Consider the following 12443-nt stretch of genomic DNA (forward strand, 5'->3'; position numbering starts at 1 on the left):
ATGTAAGTTTTAAAAGAAATTCCATTTATGAAAGCGAATAAGGAGACATAAAAGGAAACAAGCGGTATATCATCGCGATGTAGTATTTTATTCAATCTGTATGACTAGGTTTAATTTTAACACTCCCCGCTGGAGTAGGGCACGCCACAGATACAAGAAATAAACGTTCCGAAATTGTTCTACTTATATTACATACGGATTTCGGGAATCAGAGCATGTACGCATTCTGTATTTGACTGGGGAACACTTGCAGTCCCTAGGGAATGAAGATGGGGGGGGAGGTGTTTTTGTGTTGCCAGATGTTCTGTCTTTATTAACAACGAAACACCTCACTCACGTTCATAGTTCATAGGTCCCCAGGAAGTATGCAAATCGGAAAAGCCGAGGAAGCCACAACTGAAGCGGACAAGCGAGACTTGAAGCCCCCAGATTTCCCTGCGTTCGGGTCACCAAGGGAGCAGAACACAGTAGTAACAGTTTGGCGGGACTTAGTGCATGCTCCGCTGCTGGTTTTCCACGCACAAGCCTAGCAGGCGGGGCGCGCGGGGGGGGGGGCTGCAAACCCAGACAGCGAGTGGTTCCACCCTGCCACTTGGCTCCAGGTGTGCCAGGGTGAATCAGCCTGGAGGCTGGGCGCGGATGTTGTTTAAAATGCAGGCAAGGTCCCCTCTCTGCCGGAAAGAGCGGCCAGAGTTGTCAGCCTGCAGTCCTCGGCCGCAGGCTGATGCCTCAGCAGCGCCGCAACGGCCGACAGGTGTCGGCCCAGGCGCATGCCTTTACCTGGAGCGCAGCTCCGGGCACAGTGCTGCTGCTGCTGCTGCTCCTGCTGAGGCTCCTGCTGCAGCATTGTCCGGGCGGCAGCGGACACTTGCAGCAAAGGGGAAACGGCCTGGGGGTGCAGCAGGCACGACCGGTGCTGCAGCAGGTGGCAGTAGCTCCACGGAGCGGAGGGCGGACTCTGAGCAGCCCCGGTTCCTCCTCCTCCTCTCACCCCTTGCATGATACTCTCGATGGTGAACGAGGTACACCCAGGTCCGGGCCGAGATCCGGAGCCCTCCTCCCCGTCCCAAGGCTGGGAACCCAGGACGGGTTGCAGCGCGGGAATGGCGCGGGGTGTAGCCGGGTCCGCCTCTTCGGCTTTTCTGGGCGCTTCGGCGTAGGCGGGGGCGGCGAGCAGTAGGTAGCGGAGCGGATGCGGGTGCAGCGGCGCGCACGGGCGGCTCCCGGGCGGGGCGGCAGGATGGGCTCCGAGGCCAGGCTGCGGCGGGGCAGAGTAGCGGAACAGGAGGCTGGGGTGGGAGACGTGCAGGGTGGCGGGCACAGCGGGCGGAGGGAAGGGGCCGTGCGGGGGGCCTCCCGGGGGCGGGTGGTGGCGCTTAAAGCGCTTCCTGCGCCGGAGGAAGCTGCCGTTATCGAACATGTCCTGGGAGGCTGGGTCCAGGCTCCAGTAGTTGCCTTTGCCCGGGTGGCCGGGCTCGCGGGGGATTTTGACGAAGCAGTCGTTGAGCGACAGGTTGTGGCGGATGCTGTTCTGCCAGGCGGGGAACTTGCGGCGGTAATAGGGGAAGCGGCCGCTGATGAAGGCGCAGATGCCGCTGAGCGTCAGGCGCTTGTGCGGGCTCTGCAGGATGGCCATGGTGATGAGCGCGATGTAGGAGTACGGCGGCTTGGCGGGCTGCGGGCCGTCGGCTGCGGCGGTCGCGGCTGTCCGCGGCGCTCGGAACTTACGGATGAATCCCGAGGAGGTGCTCAGGCTGCCGCGGTCCCCCGCGCTCCTCCGGGCAAGTGTGCGGGCTCCGGGCCCCGGCAGCGGCGGCTCCAGGCACTTCTGGCTTATCTCCTCCGCCTTCTCCTCGTCGTCCTCCGTCTGGTCTCCATCTTCCTCCTCTGCCAGCACGTCGATCTCAACCTCATCCTGGTCGGAGCTTAGGGGACTGGGCTGCGGAGGGGAGCGAAGGTGTCCAGCTCTTGCCAAGTTCATGGAGGAGGGAGAGGAAGGGATAGGCGCGGTGGCAGCTCACCTGGTTGGGGGCGGGGGGGAGGGGTCGGTTAGCTGGGATGCGTCTGCCGGGAAGCTGGAGCGCTCCTGGGTTAGGCTTCCTTGTTCTTTCTGTTCCTTCTCTCCAACACCGTACGGTAAGGTGCACTTAGTGTTCTAAGTTTCTATGAGACGTATGCGATGGACTTCCCGCTATATATCCTTCTTCCCTTCCTCGGAGTGGGGCCACTTCCTCCTGACGCGGTCCAATGATGAGGGTCCTCGGTCCTCTCTTTATACCCACCTACTAACCAAGGAGGATGCTCTGGGCTTGGTTTAACCAGCCAAACTGCTCTGACGTTGTCTAGGCTCGGTTAATTTTGCTCTAAAACTGCGCAAGTAAAACGCAGAGAGGAAAACATGAAACCCAAAGACCTGTGACCACATCGACATTCAGAACTCGCAAGTGCTGGCTTTGGCGAAGGAGAGGGTAAAGGAATGTATCTCAAACAAATTGGCTCACCGACTTAATGCTATATGCCCCGTTCAAGAGAAATGGCTCCTGGCCTCTATGCAAGCTCCACCAATCGTCCTTCCTGTCTCGATTTCCCTAAAGATTAAAACATCCTAGCAATAAGCTGTGGAAGTTCAGTGTGAATTTTAAAAGGCCAAAAAAAAAAAAAAATCGGATTTCCTTAGTCTCTTTACAGTCCCGATTCTCCAAAAAGGTGTATAATTATCTTTCACATTCATTCAGATATGCCTAGAGAAGGCTTCAGGAAAGCAACATTCTTGCACCCTAATGACAACTGATATTTTCTTTTCTTTTCTTTTTTTTTTAAATAGGCTTGACCAACTACATTGGTTTCACCATAAAAACTACTGTTTCCCCAAAGTAGTCCTATAAATAAAGGAATGCCCTCAGTGTAAGGGTGTGCCTGCCTGCCTGCCCTTACCCCTACCGGCCACCCCCCAACATCCATCCATAAACACGAAGCGCTTTTACTTTAGTGATAAAGCTTGAAATTAAACTTAGGAAGGGCTGGGCTTCAGCGTTTCTGCTACTTGATAAGTCCGGGTCCATTGAGAAGCACCCACACTTTCCCAGGACTTACTTGAAGGTTTTGGAGTACCTAAGCTTTTAGATCGGTTTCATGTACATTAGCCCAGCAACTAAAGTAGCAATGTGGTAGAATGTGTTTGCTACATGAATAGAGATTGTAGACAAAATACAACACCATGGTACATATTGGGGAACTCCCGAGGTGGAATCTAATCAAACACAGTATGAAAAGATGTTTCTCCTTTTGGAGAACAGCTCCCATGCAAGCCTGAGTTAAGCTTGGTGCTCTGTGGAGGTTTTTACCCTCCAAGGCTCCTATTTTGTGTGGCTATTTGGTCAGGTAGAACAAACAGGTCTGAGCCTGACAGATTTGCGTTTGAATCCAAAGTTGACCAATGATTATTTGTGTGATTCTAAACTACAGGAGGGCCAGGCAGGTGTCTCATTCAATCAGATACCCCCAAATGCTGCCCTCACCCCCTGCTGGAGGGATGCAGGGCTCCCTCCCTGATTACCTGAGAGAAAGAGTATTGTTGGTTTCCCTAAAGTCAACTTCTAAGGGCCTTTGGGTTATTTACAAGTGAAAGGATGTAAGGATGAGCTCAAAAACAAAAACAAATCCCACATTATGGTGGGTCTCAAAGGTGACCCTGGGAACCAACTAAAGATCTCCCTGTGGCCAAAACTGGGGCAATCCAGCACAGTAGCTGAGTTATAACTCAATGTCTAAAATATACTTGTGTGTCCACATTGCTAAAAATCAATGATTAAATCGATAAAGGAAATCTCTCTTGCAGAATTTCAAATAACTTACGTAGCTATTGGAGATGGAGCCCAATTTCCAACTACTTTCTGTGTGGGCTGCACACATGAGATTTTTTCTCCCAAAAAGTACAACAGGAAGAGGGAAAGAGTAGCCTTTCCTGTGGAGAAATCTAATCAATTTAATCCAATCTAATCTAACCCCAGCCAGAGGTTGAAGACCACACCCACTTTCATGCAGCATGTTGATGTGAGGCTGCTTGATGTGATGAAAATGACACTCTGACCTTCCCCCAAAGCCCAGCTATAAAAGACAAGTCCCAAATGAAGAGCCAGGGCATAAAGACAAGGGATAGCTAAGGCACTGTTGTAGTCTACAGGAACCCGAGACTATTGAATGCACTTGTGCTGATATTTTAATTGTGCTGAAATGTGATTTTATTTGTATGTTAATAAATAAAGTTTGCCTGGAGATCAGAGGTCATTAACTGAGAGCCAGGAATAGAAGTCAGGCGGTGGTAGCCCACGCCCTTAATCCCAATCACATGGTAGGCAGAGTCTCTGTGTGGTCGAGAACATAGCCAAGCATGGTGACACGAGCCTTTAATCTCAGTATCAACCATAGGGACCAGTAGGTCTGTATAGACAGGCAGTGATGAGGAGTCATGTGGCTGGGCTTAGAACCAATGAGAAGGCAGAACAGGAAAGCAATACAATGCAAGACACACAGGAAGGTCTCTCAGGGGAAGGACGGCAGCTAGTGGTAAGCAAAAGGTAGTCTTGGACTTCACTAGTGCTGTGATCTCTTGGGCTTTTAACTCTGTATTTGGCTCTGTGTTTCTTATTTAATAAAACCGTTTAGAATTTCGTCTACATGCACTGTTCTATCCTGGATGGATGCAATAGAAAAGGAATATGAGGTAAGGATTCCAAACAATCAGAACCTGTATCAATGTTGGTTACTAACAGTAACACATGTACCATAGCATGGTGAGATGTTGGTGTGTCTATAAACTTAAACCGTTAACACATCCCAGGGCTGGGTATTGGATAGCTCAGTTGGTAAAGTGCTTGTCTTGTATGCTCAAGGTTTTGAGTTGGATCCCCAGAACCCACATAAAAATGCTAGGCATGGCAGCACACTGTAATCCCAGGGCTAGGAAGGTAGAGACGGGCAGATCCCTGAGGCTCCCTGGTCAGCTAGCCTAGACTACTTGGAGAGTTTCAGGATGAGATGATGCTGCTGATGCTGATGCTGACAACGGTGATGAAAAAATGAAAAGAAGAGAATGGCACCTGAAGAACAACTCCTGAGTTTGTCCTCTGGCCTCCACAGGTGTGTACACAATCACAATACAACTAATTCTTAAAAATTCAGCCAGTTCTGGTGAATTAAGCCTGTAACCTTAGCTACTCTAGAACAGCTGGGCCAGGAGGATTCCAAGTTTAAGACCTGCCAGGTCTATTAAGAGTGCGTTTAAGACCAGCCTGGGAAACTTAGCTCTAAGCTCAAAGTAGGAAGAGGGCTGGTGTGCTGCTTAGTTTTCTTGTCTACTTGACCCAACCTAAAGTCACCTGGGAAGAGGGAACCTCAGCTGAAGAAGTGCTTCCATCAGATTGGCCAGTGGTCACGTGTGTGAGAGATTGTCTTGACTGGTCACTCACTGTGGGCAAGTGAGCCTGGATGGCAAGGAAGCAAGCTAAGCATAAGCTGGCTGCACTGTTCCTCTGTGGTTCCTGCTCCAAGTCCCTGCCTTGACTTCCTGCCCCGACTTTGCTTGCTGATGTACTGTTACCTGGAAGGTAAGTCGAAATAAGCCCCTCCCCGCCAACGTCACTTTTGGTCAATGGTTTAACACAGCAACAGAAGAGCAAGCCAGAACAGCTAGGGTACAGTTCAGTGGCACAGAGTTGCCAAGCACATATGAAGCCCTGCATTCAGTTCCTTGTCATGCAAAGGGGCTGGGAGTGATTATAAACAGAACCTAAAAGCTCAAGTATCTGTCAACTGATCAGTAGATACACAGTGTATGATGTAACCACACAATGGAATATTATTCAGGAACACAGAATGAAGTACTCATACACATTTACTCAAATAGGCCTTGAAGAAACATGCTAAGGGGTTTGAATATACAATTCTTCAGAGATTAGTGTAAGGAACATGGGAAGTACTTGTTAAAGGACATAGGGCTTCTTTGGAGATTTAATTATAATGTTCTGCACTAGATACCTGTAATAGTAACTGTGGACTTAGTGAAACCTGTGAATTGTATACTTTAGGAAAGGTGTCAATTGTATGGGAGTATGAATTGAATAAAGCAAAGAGCTACAGCAATGAAAACTAAGTTGAATGCCCTGCGGGAAGTCCGTCATGGTTCCTCACTCTGAAGAACAAAAGAAAAGACAGTGTTCCACCTCATTGATGGGGTTTAAGCTTTGAGTCTTCTCTTCTCTTCTCTTTCCTTAGCTCCTGGATATTTGAAGCAGCCCCAGGACAGTGGGAACTCAACAGTGCTTAGTAATCAACTCTCCTGGACATTTGAAGTGAGCCCCAGGTCAGTGGGAACTCAACAGTGTTTGGTGATCAACTCTCCTCAATATCTGAAGCAGCCCCAGGCCAGTGAGAACTCAACAGTGCTTGGTGATCAACTCTCCAAAGACTGAACAGTTTTGCTGCCATTGTTTTTCCAGAACAAACACTAGTTTTAAAAAGCCTCATTCTGAGAAAATGACTTAGCATTTTAAGGCAGAATTCACTTTTTTCAACATCATGCCCACAAATATAAGGCATTTCTAGACATGGAAAAGTCCTTTCAAAGCAATATAAATATAGTTTTTTCACCTAGACTAGTAAGCTAAAGGTACTAATTACCTAGTTCACAGATTGCCACCAAGCCCTACTATCACAATGTATTGGCCATCACTGCTTTAGAAGTCTTTAGTTTGCTGATAATTACCTTCAACATTCAGTCTAGGAATTAAAGACTTGCACATGCTCTACTATGGAACTATAGCCTCAGACCCAAAAAGATTTAAAAGTCTTTTTATGTTTTATATATATTCTATATCTTTTTATATATTCTAAATATTATATACTTATTTACTACACAAATAGATATTAATATATTATACAGTGTTATATAATAAAAATATATCATGTTATCAATATTATACTTAATATTATATAGTACTATATAACATAAAAATTAAATATAAGTATCTTATATTTTATCTAATATGTAAATATACATTAGATATATACTAAAATACATTTATTGTAAATATATTTTGTATTTTTATAATCTATATAATTCAGCAAAAGTCCACAAAAGAAGCCTGGGTTTCCAAGAAGGGGAGATAATTAGAAGCCCCCAAGTCTGCTTAGGTGAGTAATTTCGAGGGTCTTTTCTAGGTTATACACTGACAGCCACTCAGAGGGAAATTGCAGGCCTGAGCTCCAAGGTCTTACTAAGCTGACTGTCAATCATCTAGTTTCCCCCACAACTGTGCTGACACTTCCACAACTGTCTTAAGAGATGGTACCAATTTTTCTCAACCCTTTTTACTTAGAGCTGAAAAAAACTCCCCAAAGGCCTGCTTATGTTATATAGAGGCTGAATTGTACAGCAAACCTTGCTAGAAAGTGGAAATTCACATTTGCTGGGATGCTTTATTCAGCATACTTGACATTTAGTTGTTGGGATAATCCAGAGAAAATTGTGTATTATTACATCCGCTTTATAAATTGGGAGACAGGGGTTCAGTGAAATGTAGTCTTTGGTCCTATATCCCATGTAAACTGTAAAGTCTTAGGTAAACCATATCTAAACCTTGATCACCATCATCAGAATACCCTGCAAGCCTTCCAAAGCAAAGGGTGGCCCACATTATTATTTTTTATATATAACCAAGTTTCTTAGTTTATTAATAATTAATAAACAGCTTATTAGGAATAAGCCCCCTCTTCTGCATACATCACTGAGCCCTGGGGGGGGGTTGTGATCCCATTCATGGCTGAGCACTCCAAAGTCCCTTACTCTCTACATGTTGTTCATTTCAGTTATCTGTGTCAATTATCATCTACTGTGAGAAATTTCTCTGATGAGGTTGAGAAATATACTGATCTATGCATATAGCAAATGACACCAGGAGTTATTTTATTGCTATGTTCCTTTAGGAGAATAATAGTAGATTTTCCCATAGAGCACAGGACCTATCTAGTCTCAGGTTCCTGGCCTCATTAACAGTGTCAGGTACGGGTTCCAACTCATGGAATGGGCCTTGAATTAAAAAAAAAAAAAAATTGGTTCTCCAATAACGGATGTGCCACAATTGCACCAGCATATCTTACAGGCAGGTCGTTATAGCAATCAGGGTTCATAGTTGGACGAAACGGACAGTTACCTTTCTCCTCTGGTAGCATGCCCGGCACCTTCCAGCACTGTGCTAGCCGGTGGGAATGAAAGTACTAGCCTGATTTCTCTATGTTCTGTGCCATAAACACGGGTGCCCTTAGCAGTAGGTCTGACTATCAGGTTGTGGAGAGCAACCAATAGCATTTGCAATAGGCTGTGATGTTTGGGGGTCTATAGGACCCCTTTGGTGGCCCACATTATTGCTGCATTATAAAAAAACAAACCAACAAAAAACCAACTCCTTAAAATAGCCTAAGTAAGGTACACCATCTCCAAAAGCTACAGTTAGAATAAGACACCGGTCACTGGGAAATTCTTCATTCTGGGAAAAATGAAAATAAAAAAAAAAAAGCAGGACAATATATCTTTTAAGGAATAAAAATAATATGCAGAATAAAATAAATAAAACAGTGGTAAGCTTGTCCACTTGGATCAGCAAAAGCTGAAATATGGTTTAATTATATTTAGGAAAACAGGTACTTTTAAATACTAGTGAATGAAGGGGAAAGACAGATTTTGTAGGGCAATTCATCAATATCTATTAAAAGTTTAAATGTGCAAATCCCACACACTAGTGACTCCACACACACACTCTGAAGAAATATTCCTATAGAGGTGTGCACAACGATGTTCACACCAGCACCACTTTCGATTTCAAGCCAGGGACAACTAGTTGAACCATCCCTCAGCTCCCAGTGCCCTAGTGGCATCCCAGTGTCTTAAGAGTAATCCGAGGGCTAACGAGATGACTCAGTGAACAGAGCCATGACCTGAGTACGACACCAGGGACTCAGGTGAAGGTGGAAAGAGAAGATCAATTCCATAAAGTTGTCCTCTGGCCTTTACACGTGTGTCACAGCCATAGTTCTCACCCACCCAAAGAGCACCAAAGAGTGTAGTCTGGGCATGGTGACACACCTTTAATCCCAGTACTTGGGGGCAGAGGCAAGCAGATCTCTCAAGCTTGAGGCCAGCATGTTCTATACAGCAAGTTTCAGGCCAGCCTTGGCTTTACAGTGAGACTTTATCTCAAAGAAAGAGAAATAAAAAATCCAAGTGCTTATTTTGTCCCACAAAGAACAGAAAACCCTGCTGTTCTGTATTATGCCCTTGCTTTTTAACACTGAGCCACCCCTGCCTCCTTCCCTGTATGTCTCCCAACACATTATGCTGCTCCCCACCTAAAGGTCTTCTCTGCCCCACCCCATCCACCCCATTATGTATGACACCTGAGATTCAGTTCTCAAAGGGTCACCTCTCGACAGGGGCCTTCCGTGAGCACTCCATCTAAAGCTCATCTTTATCAGGTGGCCTAGCTCTACTTCCTACTTTCTTATTTACATCTGTCCTCCACCAGACTATGTGGTTTGAGAACTTGGCTTTATCCATTGTGTGCCATTAGTGCCCAGGCACAGATACCAAGCAAACTTCAGAGTGCTCCAGAAAGTTTTACAGCATGGATGCATTTTATGTTGTAGTCTGATTTTTTTTTACAAAGCAGTTAAAGAATAAAGTTTATTTGGAGTATCATAGAAATATCCTAAACTGTTAGGTAAATTGCACTATCACATATATTTTATTAAACACACATAAATAATAAAACCTTGAAGCTATGTGTGTCAAGTTTTAAGTTTAAAATACAAGTACTTTAGACTATGACTCTGATCTGATCATTGACTTTGGAAACAAGAAGACTTCTGAGTGACCAGGATGAAGAGGACGGCCTGTATTTTTAAACCACAGTGTATGTGTGCAATCCATGTGCAGTGAGAAATACTTAAAGGCAAAGCACACACGTCATACAAAGACAGACCTGTGAGGAGTATGAATGTTAGGAGCTGGGAAGCACCTGGTGGTTAAGAACACTTGTTCTTGCAGAGGACCTGATGTGGGTTCCCAGCACCCACATCCAGCAGATCACAATTGCCTGTAACTCCAGCTCAAGGGGGTCCTGGATTCTGGCAGCATGGGGCAGTGTACTCACATATGCACATCCCCACACACAGATACATACACATAAATAAAAATAAAAGTAAATTTTTAGAAAGTATAGAGTACTATTTTATGCATTTCTCCTACAAGATATACAAACTACAAGTTCTTTTCCATGTTTAAACATTTATTTGCCAAGTAGCATTATGGCATTGTTAAAAAACAATTTTTAATGAATAAACTTAAAGCCCAGATCTGACTGAAATATTAGCTAACTTTCTATTGAAAATCTCATTGCCATAAAATAAATGCATTTCCTATGAAAAAGGATTTCAGAGATGAGTGATAAGAAAAACTTTAAAAATAAACACTAATGTGAAGGAAGGACAAGTTCTCCTTCACTGATATGCCCACAAGAAAATAATAGCAATAATCAATCTGAAATTACTTAATCAATTAGCCTCCCCTTGGCAGCCAGTACAACCATTCAGCATTTGGAAGGCTGAGACAGGAAGGTTATGAGTTCCAGGCTTGTCTCGCTAACACAGTGACACCCTTCTCAAAAGTAATTAATTAACTTAATCTAATTAATTAACTAAATCTGGGGGTGGGCTATTCTCAAAGCCACTTTAAGAACATTCTCTGATGTTCAACAACTGTTAGTTTGGGGAAACGCTTCATTATATTCCACACATACAATCTGAGCAGTTAATGCAGGCGTGGCTTTCAGTAAGAACAGGAGAAAACTGAGTTATTGCACACAGACACACACATAAAAATCATTATTAAAAGTTATCTGAAGCCAGGTGTTGGTGGCGCACGCCTTTAATCCCAGCACTTGGGAGGCAGAGGCAGGAGGATGTTTGTGAGTTCGAGGCCAGCCTGAGCTACAGAGTGAGTTCCAGCAAAGGCACAAAGCTATACAGAGAAATCCTGTCTTGAAAAAACAAAACAACAAAAAAAAAGTTATCTGAGGGGCTGGAGGGATGGCTGGAGGCCACAGCACTGGCCCTGCCACCACCGACATGGAGACCCTCCCAATTCCAGTTCTTAGTGCTGGAATGCCCCAACCTGAAGCTGAAGAAGCCATCTTGGGTGCACGTGCCCCTGGCCATGATGGCATATGCCCTGGTGGTGTCTGTATTACACATCACTTGAAGGAATAATCTATGATCATATTGCTGAACCTCCAAGTGCTGGCTCAGTGTCTGACAAACAGGGGCACCAGAGGCTACCAAGCAAATAGACAATATATTGTGAAAGGATAAATGGAGGTTTAGGTTTCCTCATCTTGGACAGATCCAATGTATCAAATATCCAAAACTCAATAGCTTTCTTCTTCTCTTCGTTGGCTTTGTCTGTGTCCTACTGGATTTCTTCATGGCTACCATATTCGTGAGAACGAAATTGCCAGGTTATCTGATGGGCGAATTCTTCTAAGAAACCAGTGGATCCCGGATGTTCTCCTATTAGCCAAGTTTTCAAGGCTGAGTTACTTCCTGTGCCATGTGGGAAAGAAAGGACCGCAGAGTGAAAGCAGCACTGAATGACAACCTAGCAGGCGCATTAAAGCTCAGATTAGATCCCTCAGCATCAGAGTTCACTCCAGCATCACGGCTTCAACTAGGCTAAGCAGCATTTTCTTCTTAGTTTATTTCTTAAAGGAAATGTAGTCCACTTCTAAAACAATATTGAATAAAGTGATTGTTTTTTTTTACAACACCTTTGTGGTGGCTAATTTTGCTTGTCAACATGACTACATCTGGAGTCAACTAAAACCTAAGCTGCTGGGTATGGCTGTGAAGGATTTTTCTTGATTGGGTCCTGAGGTCAGAAGATCCACCCTAAGTCTGGGCCACACCTTCTGTTGGCAGGCCACATAAAAAGACATGGAAGGAGCTTTTGTTGCCTACTTGGCCTTGTCAAGTTCGTCTACCCTGCTGCTGAGGCGCTCTTTTGCTGGGATTAGAACCTACTTCTTTGGGATCCCAACTGAGAATCCAGCCTTGTGGACTGAACAACTGCGGGATTCTTCCAGTGAGGAGACAGCCATCGTTGGCATTCTATCTGTTCTGTGCCTCTAGAGCAGTGGTTCTCAGCCTATGGATGGCAAGCCCTTGGGGGAGTCAAGTGACCCTTGCTCAGGGGTGACATATCAGATATCCTGCCTATCAGATTTTACACTATGGTTCCTAACAGTAGAAATGAAGTAATTTTATGGTTGGGGTCACACAACATGAGGAACTGTATTAAAGGGTCACAGCATTAGGAAGGTTGAGAACCACTGCTC

At 45.2% G+C, this 12443-nt stretch overlaps 3 protein-coding genes and 1 pseudogene across 6 annotated transcripts in view; 2 read left to right on the plus strand and 2 right to left on the minus strand.

The window, feature by feature from the left end:
* Positions 1 to 646: 646 nt before the first annotated feature.
* Foxd4 (forkhead box D4) lies at positions 647 to 1981 on the minus strand. The gene has a single exon (XM_042283479.2). It carries the CDS (start codon positions 1979 to 1981, stop codon positions 647 to 649), a length of 1335 nt encoding a protein of 444 aa, XP_042139413.2.
* Positions 1982 to 4749: 2768 nt separating this feature from the next.
* LOC121823128 (uncharacterized) overlaps positions 4750 to 12443 on the plus strand; it is a 56861-nt gene continuing 49167 nt past the window's right edge. Inside the window, exons 1-3 of one of the 4 annotated variants that reach the window (XR_006064459.2) lie at positions 4750 to 5139; positions 6274 to 6361; positions 7123 to 7191. Coding sequence is in view for 1 of the 4 variants with exons in the window: in XM_076561512.1 (XP_076417627.1) it covers positions 5588 to 5606; positions 6274 to 6422 (168 nt within the window). In the remaining 3 variants the exon portion in view is untranslated. Of the gene's footprint in view, positions 5607 to 6273; positions 6423 to 7122; positions 7192 to 12443 lie in introns of all 4 variants that reach the window. The other 3 variants (XR_013047916.1, XR_013047917.1, XM_076561512.1) reach the window with 3 other exon arrangements.
* On the plus strand, positions 11114 to 11736 carry LOC121832216 (oligosaccharyltransferase complex subunit OSTC pseudogene; annotated as a pseudogene).
* The window catches only part of Zng1a (Zn regulated GTPase metalloprotein activator 1A), a 49173-nt gene continuing 48256 nt past the window's right edge, over positions 11527 to 12443 (minus strand). The window contains exon 16 of the mRNA XM_076561486.1: positions 11527 to 11652. The gene's annotated coding sequence lies outside the window, so the exon portion shown is untranslated. The remainder of the gene's footprint in view (positions 11653 to 12443) is intronic.

The sequence above is a fragment of the Peromyscus maniculatus genome, chromosome 1, assembly GCF_049852395.1.
Source record: "Peromyscus maniculatus bairdii isolate BWxNUB_F1_BW_parent chromosome 1, HU_Pman_BW_mat_3.1, whole genome shotgun sequence".
NCBI classification, from domain to species: domain Eukaryota; kingdom Metazoa; phylum Chordata; class Mammalia; order Rodentia; family Cricetidae; genus Peromyscus; species Peromyscus maniculatus.

What these genes read in the sequence shown, in the direction of transcription:
- Foxd4 (XM_042283479.2), bottom strand. Translation starts at nt 1,981, where the DNA reads ATGAACTTGGCAAGAGCTGGACACCTTCGCTCCCCTCCGCAGCCCAGT.